The 17,152-nt window shown below is 48.3% G+C and overlaps 2 protein-coding genes across 2 annotated transcripts in view; one reads left to right on the top strand and one right to left on the bottom strand.

Annotated features, from left to right (window-relative positions):
- MORN5 (MORN repeat containing 5) overlaps positions 1-1,126 on the bottom strand; it is a 50,028-nt gene extending 48,902 nt beyond the window's left edge. The window contains exon 1 of the mRNA XM_089673537.1: positions 894-1,126. Coding sequence (XP_089529663.1) covers positions 894-940 — 47 coding nt within the window. The 5' untranslated portion in view covers positions 941-1,126. The remainder of the gene's footprint in view (positions 1-893) is intronic.
- NDUFA8 (NADH:ubiquinone oxidoreductase subunit A8) lies at positions 1,114-15,572 on the top strand. The gene is made up of 4 exons (XM_089673538.1): positions 1,114-1,268; positions 3,159-3,322; positions 8,663-8,828; positions 15,329-15,572. The coding sequence occupies exons 1-4, from the start codon at positions 1,218-1,220 to the stop codon at positions 15,464-15,466; spliced, it is 519 nt and encodes a 172-aa protein (XP_089529664.1). The 5' UTR covers positions 1,114-1,217; the 3' UTR covers positions 15,467-15,572.
- Positions 15,573-17,152: the final 1,580 nt, after the last annotated feature.

Below are 17,152 nucleotides of genomic sequence, written 5' to 3'. Positions count from 1 at the left end.
CAACCAATGATGCTGTACAGCTTGGGGGCTGAACATGGACTGAGGCATAGTCGGGGGTTGACACATACTGTGGACACTTCATCCTTAGACCATGTTCAGCCCACGAGCTGTACATCATCACTGGTTGCTAGGAAGCTATCAGCTGCTCAGCCGACATCATCCTACCAAACAGTGATGCATCCCAACTCCATTTGGCTGCCAGATGGAAGATTCCACTGCTGATCGCTGAATGTAAACAAAGGGGTGGTGGATACTGGCTGACTTCTAGAACAAATATGGCTTTTGCTATATTTGGTTTCACCATTTCTGCCCAGCCCCAGAGTCCTTTTAATAGGGGTATTATCTAAGGTCTGCCCAATCATGTGACCACTGTGATTGGCTGTCACATTGATCACATGATCGGGGGTATGGTCCTGTTGATCATGTGCTGACTTTGACAGCTCCACCACTGTTCTAGGAGTGCACCCCACCCCCACCCCCAGCACGGATAGCGCCAATGGACGCATATGTGAGGCAGGTGGGCATTTAAACCCACTCTCTTTGCGTTACATGGACGGCAAAAGGGTTAACAACATCAGCCACCTGCCCTGGCTTCTTTGTTTACATTCAGCTGTGGAACCAGGGGTAGGTCATTGGTTGCTAGGACCCCTGCCAGCATCTTAGCAACCAGCGAGCCTTGAGCGAGAAGCTGTCACATTCACAAACGCAACTGACAGCCAGAGTGTGTCCGATATGCTCCCCCCTTTGCATGCAATGGTTTCTCCCACTGGCTTCTGTGCCATGACAGGTGGAATAAACCATTGAGTGAGAACGGGGGGGAGCAACTATTTCACCCTTTGCTTTTATTTTAACTCCCTCTTATGAACTAATCCCGCTCCTGTTCTCCCCCGTACCTGTCCTCCCGCCGCTCCCCTTGGTACTGACTGCCGGTGTACTCCATCTTCGGGCCGCGGCGTTACCACGGCAACCCTGGACGCCTCACCACGGCAACCCCAGGGTCACCTGACACTCGAAAACGCCAGACGATGCAAATTCGGCCAAAATAGACACCAGTCGTGTCAGAGACCAACAACAAATATAACGGGCACGTTTTATTCCAAATTCTACTTTTGAGGGATAAAGGACACAGGGTGATGACGCCAGCGCGCCCGACGTTTCCTAAGAGGAGACGTACAGCGCCTGCGCGGTGAGCTGACCTTCCCGGGACAGAAGCGGCCATGCCCGAGACCATGGATTTACCTCCATTGGAGGATCTGGAGGTCCGGGAGGTGGGTGGACTGTGTGTGATTCTGGTGTTGTGGGGGTGTATATACGTCCTGCAGGGGGAGGGGATGTGTCATGAGGTATACATAGGCGGACATATGTTATTGGGGGTCTGCTGGGGATTTCCTGTATATGTGATAATAACATTATAGTGACCCTCATTTACAGAGGCCCGAGACCTTCTCTGTTCAGAGGATAAATGACAGGGGCTCTATAAAGTGCGTCTCAGCCCCCAATGACAGGACCTACACCTGTGTCCTATAAACTGATGGCACCATACAGCCTGCTCACCTGCGTCCTAGCAACCGGTGACACTGTGCAGCCTGCCCACCTGCGTCGTAGCAACCGAAGACACTGTGCAGCCTGCCCGCCTGCGCCCTAGCAACCAGTGACACTGTGCAGCCTGCCCACCTGCGTCCAAGCAACTGAAGACACTGTGCAGCCTGCCCACCTGCGCCTTAGCAACCAGTGACACTGTGCAGCCTGTCCACCTGCGTCCTAGTAACCAGTGACACTGTGCAGCCTGCCCACCTGCATACTAGCAACCAGTGGCACTCTGCAGCCAGCCCATCAGTATCTTAGCAACCAATGACACTGTGCAGCCAACCCACTTGCGTCCTAGCAACCAATGAACATGTGTTGCCCTCCCACCTGCTTCCTATCAGTCAGTGGTAATGTGAATCCCAGCGGCCAATGACAGGATAATCAATTACACTGTGCGGCCTGGCTGCCTGCGTCCTTGCAACCAATGACACTGTGAAACCCCGGAGACTTGTGTCCTAGCAACCTATGACGCTGTGTGGACCGGCTACCTGTGTCCCAGCAACCAATGACACTGTGCAGCCAACCCACTTGCATCCTAGCAACCAATGAACATGTGTTGCCCTCTCACCTGCTTCCTATCAATCAGTGGCAATGTGAATCCCAGCGGCCAATGACAGGACAATCGATTACACTGTGCGGCCTGGCTGCCTGCGTCCTTGCAACCAATGACACTGTGCAACCCCGGAGACTTGTGTCCTAGCAACCTATGACGCTGTGTGGACCGGCTACCTGTGTCCCAGCAACCAATGACATTTTTCAACTCTGACACCTGTGTCCTAGAAATTGATGATGCTGTCTGACCCAACTACCAGCATCCTAGAATCCAATGACACTGTGCAGCCTAGCTACTTGCATCCTAGCATCCAAGGACACTGTGCGGCCTGGCCACTTCTAGATGCTAGTGACACACTTTACCAGCAACCAATGATGCTGTGCTGCTCAGCTACCTGCATTCTAGCAATCATTGACACTGTGCAACCCAGTCACTTGCATTCTAGCAATCATTGACACTGTGCAACCCAGTCACTTGCATCCTAGCAATCATTGACACTGTGTAACCCAGCCACTTGCATCCTAGCAATCATTGACACTGTGTAACCCAGCCACTTGCATCCTAGCAATCATTGACACTGTGTAACCCAGCCACTTGCATCCTAGCAATCATTGACACTGTGTAACCCAGCCACTTGCATCCTAGCAATCATTGACACTGTGTAACCCAGCCACTTGCATCCTAGCAATCATTGACACTGTGTAACCCAGCCACTTGCATCCTAGCAATCATTGACACTGTGTAACCCAGCCACTTGCATCCTAGCAATCATTGACGCTGCAACCCAGCCACTTGCGTCCTATCAACCAGTGATGCTTTGTCCGATAATCCAGTGACACCTGCAGTTCAGCTGCACCTGCGTCTTAGCAACCAATGACCCCGTGCAACCTGATCACCTGTCCCTACATTTCAATAAAGTTTTTTTTTTTAGATGTATTCAGTTTTTCATCTCGTGAGATTTTGTATCTATTTTTTTTTCTTACATTCTGTTCTAACACTTATTTCTATAACTTTTCAGATCAATGTCAGTTCTGCTGTACTGAAGGCTGCCGCCCACCACTATGGATCTCAGTGTGACAAAGTCAATAAAGAGTTCATGTTATGTCGCTGGGAGGAGAAGGATCCAAGAAAATGTCTTCAAGAGGGCAAGAGAGTGAATGAGTGCGCCCTGGAGTTTTTCAGGTATTGTCTGCTCACTTCTTTTTATATGGGAGAGTCATAACACATCTTCTGCCATTTACTGCAGGGTCGTGACCCTCACAGGGGAAGACTGCATTGACATTTAGTTTTGGATGGGGTTTGGTAACTCTGCTTGCTTAGTTAGCTGCTGAATTCAAGTGAAACTAAAGGCAAAACTCTTTCGTTTTAGATAGAGTACAGGGGGGTACATCCCCTGTCAGGGTTTTTTTCCACCCATCTCTGTCCCATTGCAGAGATTTCCCTTCACTTCCTGTCCCATAGCCAAAACAGGAAGTGACAGGAAATCCTTGACTCACCAGAGCTAGTGTCGCCATTAGAAGATTTGCTCTCTGTTCCTGTTCTGGAGACAATCTAAATTTGGGAGTAACTTTCAGTGATAAACAGATAAAATTGAGAGGGTGAATGTCCCCAATGGGGATATAGACGGCAATAAAAACTGCCGGGTGTTCTAATCCCTCTCCACCCTATCCAAAACTAAAAAGAAAAAAAGTTTTCCTGCTAGGTTATACTTTAAACCAGGGGTGTCAAACTGGCGGCCCTCCAGCTGTTGTGAAACTACAAGTCCCATCATGCCTCTGCCTTTGGGAATCATGTTTGTAACTGTCAATCTTGCAATGCCTCATGGGACTTGTAGTTTGGCAACAGCTGGAGGGCTGCCAGTTTGACACCTGTGCTTTAAACATTATTTTTTACTATATACTTCCCATTTATGTTTATAGGGAATATGGAGATTAGAGTAGGGATGGTCATCTTTCTTGATATTGAGGACCTTGAGTGTGGCCTCCTATATCACCAATAACCAAGACTATGATACAAGAGATTGTCAGATACTGCGGACATAATACAGGAAATGGTCATTTACTGCAGACATGACAAAAGAGATGGTAAGAGACTGGGGACATGCTATGGGTGTTATTGGAGACTGGGGACATGCTATATGAGTTGTTGGAGACTGGGGACATGCTATAGGAGTTGTTGGAGACTGGGGGCATGCTATGGGAGTTATTGGAGACTGGGGGCATGCTATGGGAGTTATTGGAGACTGGGGACATGCTATATGAGTTGTTGGAGACTGGGGACATGCTATAGGAGTTGTTGGAGACTGGGGGCATGCTATGGGAGTTATTGGAGACTGGGGACATGCTATAGGAGTTGTTGGAGACTGAGGACATGCTATGGGAGTTGGAGACTGGGGACATGCTATGGGAGTTGTTGGAGACTGGGGACATGCTATGGGAGTTGTAGGAGACAGGGGACATGCTATAAAAGTTGTTGGAGACTGGGAACATACTATAGGAGTTGTTGGAGACTGGGGACATGCTATAGGAGTTGTTGGAGACTGGGGACATGCTATAGGAGTTGTTGGAGACTGGGGACATGCTATTAGGAGTTGTTGGAGACTGGGGACATGCTATAGCAGTTGTTGGAGACTGGGGACATGCTATAGCAGTTGTTGGAGACTGGGGACATGCTATAGCAGTTGTTGGAGACTGGGGACATGCTATAGCAGTTGTTGGAGACTGGGGACATGCTATAGGAGTTGTTGGAGACTGGGGACATGCTATAGAAGTTGTAGGAGGCTGGGGACATCCTATAGGAGTTGTTGGAGACTGGGGACATGCTATAGAAGTTGTAGGAGGCTGGGGACATGCTATAGGAGTTGTAGGAGGCTGGGGACATGCTATAGAAGTTGTAGGAGGCTGGGGACATGCTATAGAAGTTGTAGGAGGCTGGGGACATGCTATAGGAGTTGTAGGAGGCTGGGGACATGCTATAGGAGTTGTAGGAGACTGGGGACATGCTATAGTTGTTGGAGAATGGGGACAGGCTATAGGAGTTGTTGGAGACTGGGGACGGGCTATAGGAGTTGTTGGAGACTGGGGACGGGCTACGAGAGTCTGCCAGAACTCACTGCTATAACAGGACAAGAGCTAAATGCAGATTGGTGTCTTCCGGGGCTCAGAGGGCTGCATAAATAGTGCATGGCCACAGGTGAGGCATCGGGTTGTGAAGGTCTTCCTTTAAAGCTTGGGTCTACATTGATGACCAGGAGTTCCAGCAGATTACATCTACAGAATGGAGCAATGGGCAGCCACAACTTGTCACTCGTAAACCCGTCTCCCTTCCCTTTCCTACCCATTATTATTCCTCCACCGTCACATCGGTGATGGCTTGTTTCATGTTCACCTGTCCCCTCCGGCCCTCAATGTGGAGTAAGGGGAGGAGGAGATCAGGGGCTCTGTGACTTTGATTTCCTTCTGCACCCCGAAGGTGAGCTTCAGAGGCAGTTGCGATAGAGCTGACTTTTAATGCGTCATTTAAAATAAATGCTTTTAAAGAGGCCCTGTCATCAAGCCATGTATTTTATCAAAAATATTCACATAAGATTGTATGTACATTAGGAGCAGGCTCACCTGGTGGCGGGGGGCAGCTCCAAGCGTGTGTGTGTGTGTGCCTACAGACACACACAGTCTGACTTTGGAGTGAGTTTGCATGATTGCACCCAAAGCAAGTGAATTTGCTGTGGTGGCAGACACTAAAGAGGAGGAGCCAAGAGCTCTGGGGGAGAGACCATAGAAGAGGAGGAGCCAAGAGCTCCAGCGAGGGACCCTAGAAGAAGAAAATCGGGGCTGCTCTGTGCAATACTATTGCACAGAGCAGGTACGTTTTTAATATGTTTATTTGATTTTAAAAAAAATACAAGCCTATACAACCACTTTAAAGTGTTACTAAAGTCGAACATTTTTTTTTTCACCTGCTCTGTGCAGTGGTATTGCACAGAGTTGCCCCGATCCACCACCTCGGGTCCCCCGGCGGTTGCTCCTCCTCTCCTATGTGTGTCCCCATAGCAAGCCGCGTGCTATGGAGGCACACAGTGTCTGCGCGCTCCCGAGCTGTGTGTCTATGATGCCGCGTTCCATAGACTTACACAGCAGGACTTAGCCCCATCCCCCACTTCCTCTTCACTGCATTTATTTGACAGCAGCAGGCGTCAATGGCACCTGCTGCTGCTCAAGTGCTGTGTGAAGAGGAAGAGAGGGGAGAAGAGATGCAGCCGTGCACAGTGCTGGATTTATTCTCCCCTCTCCTCCCCGACATGGATGGGGGGGGGGGGGCAGAGAAATAGAAAATGCTTTTTGCCTTTTTTTAAGGTCAAAAAAACATTTTTAGCAATAATATCACTTTCAGGCTGCATTCACACTTGAGCGTTTGGTAGCTTGAAGCTCCAAAAAATCTCAAACTTAAAAAATCAATTGTTCTCTATGGCGCCTGATCACGCCTGTTCACACCTGATCACACGAACAGGCATCATAGAAAGCAATTCATTTTTTTTTAGGTTTGAGCATTTTTGGAGCTTCAAGCGCACCAAAGATGCAGCATGCAGGAGTTTTGGTGCACTTTCAGAAAGCACACCAAAACCTGAGGACTTATTGCAACTCTATGGGAGAGCGCAGCTAAACCGTACCAAACCCATGGGTGAGTTGTGCTGCTCCCGCAATGTGGTCGGACCGCACCAGTACTGTGTGAAAGGGCTGTTAGGAGTTGGGGGATCACACTTTACAAATGTAGCTGCATGGCTTCCATATGTATTCTATATATCCACTTGCAGACCACCCGCCCACAATGTACTGCAGATGGGCAGTCCATGCAGACAAAGTGACGTGCTGGTACGTCGCTGCCTGCTTCTGGGTTTAGGCCGCCCAAGTGTCAACCCCCCCCCCTTCCCAAACACACACACACCAACACCTGCTATGATTGTACACAGCCGGAGTCTGTTATTAAGTCCTGGCCAATGATTCATGGCTGGGACCTGCTGATCGGCTGTGTCCAATCACAGCCCAGAACCCTGTGTTGGCAGTCAACACAGGGCTCTGTACATAGGAACGATCTCTCTGTTTCTCATCCCTACAAAGCAGGGATTCCGTGTGTATACCAGAGTTTATAGATGCTATAACTTTCACGCAATAAATCAATATACACTTATTGGGACTTTTTTTTTTTTTCATTTTACCAAAGACGTAGCAGAATACATTTTGACCAACATTTATAAAGAAATTCGTTTTTTTTTTTCGTTTTTTTTTTAAATTGGATATGTTTTAAAGCAAAAAAGTAAAAAAAAGAAATTTTTTTTTTCTGGTTTTTGTTTTTAACCACTTCCTGTCCGGACACTTTTACCCCCTTCCTGTGCAGGGCAATTTCCAGCTTTCAGTGCTTTCACACTTTGAATGACAATTGCGCGGTCGTGCAACACTGTACCCATATGAATTTTTTAGCATTTTTTTTGAGAAAGATAAATCTTTATTTTGGTGATATTTATTCAACACTGGGGTTTTTATTTTTTTTGTTATGTAAAGGAAAAAGTCCAAAAATTTAGAAAAAAAGTGAAAAATTTCGCAGATAAATAATATTTCATCATAACTTGGCCTAAATTTATTCCATTATTTTTTTAGTAAAAAAAATAACCCAAATTAGTTTATAACCAAAAATTATAATTTTTAAACATTTTTTTTTTTTTTACATTTTTATTTTTTTTGTAGTATTTGTTTTTTTTTTTTACATATTGTCACCCTAGCAGTACAATGTCACCATGGTGACACTGTACTACTTGTGGGGGGTGATGAAGATTTTTTTTTTACACTGATTGCTTTTACACCCATAAAGGCTGTAAAAGCAATCATTTCTTCTTCTCTCTGGCTGCATTCTTGCAGCCATTGAGAACTACTGTGTGAGCTGTGATTGGTCACAGCTTGTCACATGGTACAAGACTGTTGTGAATAGCCTTGTACCATGTGACCTCTGTGATCATTCACAGATTTCACACGTAGTAAGCAATGATGTCAGAAGTGACATCTTGCTTACTACTCTGCATGTGATCACTGATTGGCCAATCAGTGATCACTTGATTGGGACCTCGCAGAGAGGTCCCGTACGACGATCTGTGTTCCACTGTGTCCGGAGGACACAGCGGGCACCGGATCGCGGTGCTGCGCGCTCCCAGGGAGCGTGCTCAAGCAGGGGGCAGGGAGGACATTTACAAACGCCCACCCGCCCCTGCACTGCCATCGTCTGGCTGTTTATATACAACGGCCGGACGGGAGGTGGTTAAAAAAAAAAATGTTTTCTTATATCCTAAAAAATAAAAAAACTCACTGGTGATCAAATACCACCAAAGGAAAGCTCTATTTGTGTGAAATAAATGATACAGATATCATTACAGTGTTGCATGACAGCCAACAGCAAAATGTTTTTTTTTTTCTTTTTCTTTTTCTTTTTTTTTGTTACTCATGTTATAATTTTTTTTTTTCTTTTGTTTTCCACCAGAAAAGTTAAAGCTCAGTGTGCGGAGCCTTTCACAGACTACTGGACTTGTCTGGACTATAGTGGCCTCTTGGAACTCCGCATTTGTCGCAAAGAGCAGATCGCTTTTGATAACTGTGTCTTTGACAAGTACGGCTGGACACGCCCGGACCTGGGAGAATTGTCCAAGGTGAGAATATGTCAGCGGCATGGCTGGATATCGAATATCTACTTGGATGGTAGGAAGAAAGTGTGTGAAACCATCAGGCAGATATTCGATAATATGGCTGCTATGATCACTTTTGTTATCCCCACCTCGACCTTGTGCTGCGAGTGACCATGGGTGAAGGAAAAAATTTGCTTAATTAATTACCCCACCCCCGGGAGCATTTAATTGCCTTTCCTTGCTCCCTGCTGCCCGGTTCACCCAACAGAAGCAAAGTTAAAGTAGAAGAAACATTTATCTCTCTCCCTTTTTTGGTGCTGCATATTAGTGGTGCACCGAAATGAATATTCTGGTGCTGAAACTGGAAAAATTCAGGATGCACTTGGCCAAAAACCAAAACGTACAGTTAAAAAAAAAAATGTTTAATTGAATTAATATAGCTGGCATTTTGCATTGAAGTCACTAGGGGACGTTTTTGCACTGCAGTCTATGGGACGCGAGTTTGGCCCTGAAGCCTATGGGACGCGAGTTTGGCCCTGCAGCCTATGGGACGCGAGTTTGGCCCTGAAGCCTATGGGACGCGAGTTTGGCCCTGAAGCCTATGGGACGCGAGTTTGGCCCTGAAGCCTATGGGACGCGAGTTTGGCCCTGAAGCCTATGGGACGCGAGTTTGGCCCTGAAGCCTATGGGACGCGAGTTTGGCCCTGAAGCCTATGGGACGCGAGTTTGGCCCTGAAGCCTATGGGACGCGAGTTTGGCCCTGAAGCCTATGGGACGCGAGTTTGGCCCTGAAGCCTATGGGACGCGAGTTTGGCCCTGAAGCCTATGGGACGCGAGTTTGGCCCTGAAGCCTATGGGACGCGAGTTTGGCCCTGAAGCCTATGGGACGCGAGTTTGGCCCTGACGCCTATGGGACCCGAGTTTGGCCCTGACGCCTATGGGGCGCCAGTTTGGCCCTGAAGCCTATGGGACGCCAGTTTGGCCCTGAAGCCTATGGGACGCCAGTTTGGCCCTGAAGCCTAGGGGACGCCAGTTTGGCCCTGAAGCCTAGGGGACGCCAGTTTGGCCCTGAAGCCTAGGGGACGCCAGTTTGGCCCTGAAGCCTAGGGGACGCCAGTTTGGCCCTGAAGCCTAGGGGACGCCAGTTTGGCCCTGAAGCCTAGGGGACGCCAGTTTGGCCCTGAAGCCTATGGGACGAAGCATGCCATTATTTGCACCCTTTTTTTTTTCTATTGGCAAAATGCAGAGAACCCTATTTTCAGCCAATAATTTTCAGCAGCCAATATATCATTGCTTCACTACTCCATACATTTTATAACAAATCACAATGCAAATATCTTTTTGGTTTTATTTCCACCTCTTATGACTGGATCCTCTGTGTAATGTGGAGGGCCAACACCTGAGATGAATTCCATGGATCAGTGAGGTCACTGCTCTCCCCACGATAGAGTAGAATGGACGCCGCTCTCCCGGCCAGCCCATGTAAGATGAAAGTAAGAAACGGCCTCAGCCTACGCTTCTCCACAGACCTCGTCCACCCCCCCCCCCACCACCACCAACGCCACCATGTCGTGTTTCACCTCGAAGAGATCTAAACCATGGTAGGTGGGGAGAAATGCATCAGTGGCCGTGGTCTGCGTAGGCTGAGGCTGTTCCTTACTATCATCTTACATGGGCTGGCCATGAGAGCGGCGTCCAACTTACTCTATTGTGTGGGACCACTTGAATGAATACAGTGAAATGCCGGCACCCCGCCTCCTAGGATCAAGGGGAAAAGTTTCCCTCTCTAGCTTGATTGGTGCTCCAAGCATCATACTTAGGACACTGCTCTACTTGTTGATGGAGGGGTAGAGAGTTGTCTCCACTTCATCACACTCCCCACCTTCCCCACCAGCCGCTCTTGAAGTGAGAAGTTGGAGCTTTGTGGTCACATGACTGCATAGCCGAAATACTAATAAAGGTATTTCCATTGTGATTCGTTATAAAATGCAGGGTCATGGGGAGAACAGAGGAAGGTACATTTAAATGTTGGTTTAATGCATAGCCTTTCCTTTCCAGTCTTGATTCATCAATGTGCATGAGAGCAGTGGCTCTCCCAGCTCTCTATCCTCATTGGACAGAGAGGAAGCAGTGGGAGCCATTGGCTCCTCCTGCTATCAGTCACCGCCAGGGGGCAGGGCCGAGCCTCGCTCTGTGTGTCAATGGACACACAGACGGCTTGGGAGCGAGAAGGCACGAGTGCCCTCATAGCTAGCGGCTTGCTATGAAGTGTACACAGCGGGGGGAGGGGGATCCAGGAGCGCCAGGGGAACCCAAGAAGAGGAGGATCGGGGCAGCTCTGTGCACAACCATTATACAGAGCAGGTAAGTATGACATGTTTGTTTTTTTTTTTTTTGTTTTGTTTTTTTTTTTTTTTTTTTGCCTTTTAGAATGTCTTTTTAAATTTGTGGCACTGGATATGGGTGAGCATATGGCTAACTCCCCCTTTTCTATGTGACAGCACTGTTAGAAGGGGAAGGAATCCATAGCTGTTTACACAGGGCTTTCTTTATCCATAACTGGTGGTAGGAAGCAAGGAAGGATGAATATAAGCTGTGGGGGGGGGGGGGGGGGGATGTGCAACCAGGGAGGCAAAACAAAGCCAATTTAAACCAGCTTTAATGCAATGCTCAGGAAGGGAGAGGTGTGAATAGGCCCTTGGAGACTGTATTGTTGCAGGGTTACAGTCAGCGCATCGGAATATCTTACATTATTGTTGAGAGGAAAAGAAAAAACTTGTAACCAGTTCAGCTCTTTGGATGTACTACTATGTATGTCCAAAGAGTGAACCTTTAACCACCTCCCACCCGCCATATAGTAATATGACAGACGCAAGGTGGTTCTCTCGTTCTGCGCATGCGCGGCGATCGGTGGTGCGCTGTGTCCCTTGGACACAGCAGATCACCGATCATGGAAAGAGCCGAAGATGTTGGCTCGGTTATGTGATCAGCTGTGTCCAATCACAGCTGATCACATGTAAACAGGGTAAACAGAGAGAGCCGGTAATCGGCTTTCTGCGGAGGGGACATGTACACTGATCATCAGGGCACTGATGATCAGTGTAGCCCCAGCAGTGCCACCTGCAAATATCAATTAAATACATTGGTATTCACAATCATAATGTGTTTAAAAAAAAAAAATCCTGCTCACTTGCCCAGAGTTGTTCAATGTTACTATGATAACATTGTATTGCTTTGGTCACAGTGTGCTGAAAAATAAAATGGTAAAAAATTTAGAAACATTTGGAAAAAAAAAATACAAATTCAATTATTATTATTTTCACCAAAGAAATGCAACAATACATTTTGATCTAAATTTATGAAGAAATGTTATTTATTTGCAAAATGTAATAACAGAAATGAAGAAAAGTGCGTTCTTTTGGGGGTGGGGGGGGGGGTTTTGCAAACGTTTTAGGTGCTTTATTTAGCAAAAAATAAAACTCGGTGATTAAATACCACCAAAAGAAAGCTCTATTTGTGTGAAAAAAATGATAAAAATTTCATATGGGTACAGTGTTACATGACCGCGCAATTGTCATTCAAAGTGCGGCAGCGCTGAAAATTGGCCTGGTCGGGAAGGGGGTGAAAGCACCCGGTATTGAAGTGGCTAACCAAGCCGATCTGTGCTTGTTTAGATAGTATGAGGGGCAGGGGAGACATTGGGGTGTATTAGACCCCCTAATGTCTGCATAAAGAGTACCTGCCACCTGTGATAGCAATCAAGTAAAAATAAAATAAAGTTTTAAAAATTAAAATAATAATAATGAAAAAAAAAAAACCCTTGCCCTGCACACCAACGCAAACGCAAGCCCAGTATGGGCATGTAAACCGCGGTTGCATCACACATGACCTATTGCCTCGATCGTCGGGAGTGAGAACAATAATTCTAGCTCATCAGCTCCTAGTTACTTTAAACTGACGAGCTGTAAACGCATTTAAAGCATCACCTACGGTGATTTTTGGGTGCAGTCGTTTTTGGTGATATTGCAGGCGCACGCATTTTTAAAATATGGAATGTTTGGTATCTATTTACTCTTTGCAACCTCATCTTTTATATTTTAACCAAAATGGGTATTTTATTGTAGTTTGTTTTTTTTCACTAAAATTAATTTAATATGTTTTTTTTCCTGAAAATACCATATTTTTCGCTCTATAAGACGCACGTGACCATAAGACGCACCTAGGTTTTAGAGGAAGAACACAAGAAAAAAAATATTCTGAACCAGTGGACTGCAGACATAGTACAGGAGATGACCAGAGACTGCGGACACAGTACAGGAGATGACCAGAGACTGCGGACACAGTACAGGAGATGACCAGAGACTGCGGACACGGTACAGGAGATGACCAGAGACTGCGGACACGGTACAGGAGATGACCAGAGACTGCGGACACAGTACAGGAGATGACCAGAGACTGCGGACACAGTACAGGAGATGACCAGAGACTGCGGACACAGTACAGGAGATGACCAGAGACTGCGGACACAGTACAGGAGATGACCAGAGACTGCAGACACAGTACAGGAGATGACCAGAGACTGCGGACAGCGTACAGGAGATGACCAGAGACTGCGGACAGCGTACAGGAGATGACCAGAGACTGCGGACACAGTACAGGAGATGACCGGAGACTGCGGACACAGTACAGGAGATGACCAGAGACTGCGGACACGGTACAGGAGATGACCAGAGACTGCGGACACGGTACAGGAGATGACCAGAGACTGCGGACACGGTACAGGAGATGACCACAGACTGCGGACACAGTACAGGAGATGACCAGAGACTGCGGACACAGTACAGGAGATGACCAGAGACTGCAGACACAGTACAGGAGATGACCAGAGACTGCGGACAGCGTACAGGAGATGACCAGAGACTGCGGACAGCGTACAGGAGATGACCAGAGACTGCGGACACGGTACAGGAGATGACCAGAGACTGCGGACGTGGTACAGGAGATGACCAGAGACTGGGGACGCGGTACAGGAGATGACCAGAGACTGCGGACGCGGTACAGGAGATGACCAGAGACTGCGGACGCGGTACAGGAGATGACCAGAGACTGCGGACGCGGTACCGGAGATGACCAGAGACTGCGGACGCGGTACAGGAGATGACCAGAGACTGCGGACGCGGTACAGGACATGACCAGAGACTGCGGACGCGGTACAGGAGATGACCAGAGACTGGGGACGCGGTACAGGAGATTACCAGAGACTGCGGACGCGGTACAGGAGATGACCAGAGACTGCGGACGCGGTACAGGAGATGACCAGAGACTGCGGACGCGGTACAGGAGATGACCAGAGACTGCGGACGCGGTACAGGAGATGACCAGAGACTGCGGACGCGGTACAGGAGATGACCAGAGACTGCGGACATAGTACAGGAGATGACCAGAGACTGCGGACACGGTACAGGAGATGACCAGAGACTGCGGACGCGGTACAGGACATGACCAGAGACTGCGGACGCGGTACAGGAGATGACCAGAGACTGCGGACATAGTACAGGAGATGACCAGAGACTGCGGACACGGTACAGGAGATGACCAGAGACTGCGGACACGGTACAGGAGATGACCAGAGACTGCAGACGCGGTACAGGAGATGATCAGAGACTGCGGACGCGGTACAGGAGATGACCAGAGACTATGGACGCGGTACAGGAGATGACCAGAGACTGCGGACGCGGTACAGGAGATGACCAGAGACTGCGGACACGGTACAGGAGATGACCAGAGACTGCGGACACAGTACAGGAGATGACCAGAGACTGCGGACACGGTACAGGAGATGACCAGAGACTGCAGACCTTGGGGGAACAGGTACCCGAATTTGACAGGTACCCGCTCCCACTTCCGCGGAGTTGTCCTCCTTCCCCGTAGTCTTGTAGGACACGTGACAGGTCCCAGAAGACTACAGGGCCAGTGCTTCTTGCGCATGCGCAGTGGGCACCCGGCTGTGAAGAACAAGTTGTCACAGCCAGGTGCCAACACTAACATTGCCAGAGCCAGGGAGAGAAGACGGTGAGGACACCACTGGATCGAGGAACAGGTAGGACCGAGGAGCAGGTTCTGCTGCACAGTAGAGCCGAGCGGCCAGCTCGGTATTCTAACACGGCGACGAGGGGAATACCGGGCCGGCCGCTCCATATTCGCTCCATAAGACGCACAGACATTTTCCCCCATTTGTGGGGGGAGGGGGGAAAGTGCGTCTTATGGAGCGGAAAAATACGGTATGTGTTTAACAAACAGTTGCACAATTGTTACGTGACATAAAAATGTGTAATTTATCACCATTTTATTCTACAGGGCCTCTGTTTTCAGAAAATATTTAATTTTCTGGGGGTTTAAGTCATTTTTATTCATTGAGATGTTTACGTACATGTATGCAAAAAATTAAATAAATGGTTCTGGAGCCGAACTGGGTAATCTAGCTGGTTATTAAGGCGTTGCTTCTTCGTTTTCTTCCACATTAGGTCACCAAAGTGAAAACTGCCCGACCTCTTCCAGAAAACGTTTACCACTCGAGGGAGCGACCATTGCCCAATCCTCCTATAGATGGAGAGTTAAAGCCGTCCAGATTTGGTAGTAAGCTCTTCTTCTGGCCCTGGTGATTGGTTCGGTGGATCATGTGTACTTCCTGATATCCGTAGCTGGTCTTCCTTCCTCGGACCAGGTTTATTATCTATTGTAGAACAGAATAAATTTGTGAACCTGAAATGCGTCTGGTTTGTCTCCGTTGTTTGAACAGATTACAATTTCTACATGCTGTTGTTTCAGTACCTTGAGTCCTCAGTTGGACATAACCAGGGTCAGCTGACCATATAGATAGTATTCATATCGGCAACAAAATGAATGAAGCAGATGCAATGCAAATGTAATAAAACACAAAAGTAGGTGGTAGCATAAGAAAACTATTTTTCTGGTTTTTCTTTTTTTTTTCTTTTTTGTGTAATCAATTCAAGGCCAGCGACGTATCCATGAGATGCTGACATTTTGGTGGTTATACCGGAGGCCGGGGGTGTGATTTTTGAGGTTGGCTGAGATTTTTTTTTTTTTTTGGGTTGGGGGGAGTGGGGCCGGGGTGGGGAGGCCGGGGGTTTGATTTTTGAGGTCGGCTGAGATAGGTTGGTTTTTTTTCTGGGTTGGGGGGAGTGGGGCCGGGGTGGGGAGGGGAGGCCAGGGGTGTGATTTTTGAGGTCGGCTGCGAGAGGTTTTTTTTTGGGGTGGGGCCGGGGTGGGGAGGCCAGGGTTGTGATTTTTGAGGTCGGCTGAGATAGGCTGTTTTTTTTTTTTTTTGGGGTTGGGAGGAGTGGGGCCGGGGGTTTGATTTTTGAGGTCAGCTGAGATAGGTTGTTTTTTTGGGTTGGGGGGAGTGGGGCCGGGGTGGTGAGGCTGGGGTTGTGATTTTTGAGGTCAGCTGAAATAGGTTGGTTTTTTTTTTTTTTGGGTTGGGGGGAGTGGGGCCGGGGTGGGGAGGCCGGGGGTTTGATTTTTGAGGTCAGCTGTGAGAGGTTTTTTTTTGGGTTGGGGGGAGTGGGGCCGGCGTGGGGAGGCCGGGGGTTTGATTTTTGAGGTCGGCTGAGATAGGTTGTTTTTTTTGTTTTTTTTGGGTTGGGGGGAGTGGGGCCAGGGTGGTGAGGCTGGGGTTGTGATTTTTGAGGTCAGCTGAAATAGGTTGGTTTTTTTTTTTTTGGGTTGGGGGGAGTGGGGCCGGGGTGGGGAGGCCGGGGGTGTGATTTTTGAGGTCGGCTCAGATAGGTTGTTTTTTTGTTTTTTTTGGGTTGGGGGGAGTGGGGCCGGGGTGGTGAGGCTGGGGTTGTGATTTTTGAGGTCAGCTGAAATAGGTTGGTTTTTTTTTTTTGGGTTGGGGGGAGTGGGGCCGGGGTGGGGAGGCCGGGGGTTTGATTTTTGAGGTCGGCTGAGATAGGTTGTTTTTTTGTTTTTTTTGGGTTGGGGGGAGTGGGGCCAGGGTGGTGAGGCTGGGGTTGTGATTTTTGAGGTCAGCTGAAATAGGTTGGTTTTTTTTTTTTTGGGTTGGGGGGAGTGGGGCCGGGGTGGGGAGGCCGGGGGTTTGATTTTTGAGGTCAGCTGAGATAGGTTGTTTTTTTCTTTGGTTGGGGGGAGTGGGGCCGGGGTGGGGAGGCTGGGGATTTGATTTTTGAGGTCGGCTGAGATAGGTGTTTTTTTTTTTTTGGGTTGGGGGGAGTGGGGCCGGGGTGGGGAGGCCGGGGGTGTGATTTTTGAGGTCGGCTCAGATAGGTTTTTTTTTTGGATTGGGGGAGTGGGGCCGGGGTGGT

The sequence above is a fragment of the Staurois parvus genome, unplaced genomic scaffold, assembly GCF_062004578.1.
Source record: "Staurois parvus isolate SC_StPar_1 unplaced genomic scaffold, SC_StPar_1.0 ptg000140l, whole genome shotgun sequence".
NCBI lineage: Eukaryota > Metazoa > Chordata > Amphibia > Anura > Ranidae > Staurois > Staurois parvus.
Note: the sequence above shows the minus strand (reverse complement) of the source record. Positions and strands in the feature narration are given on the sequence as shown.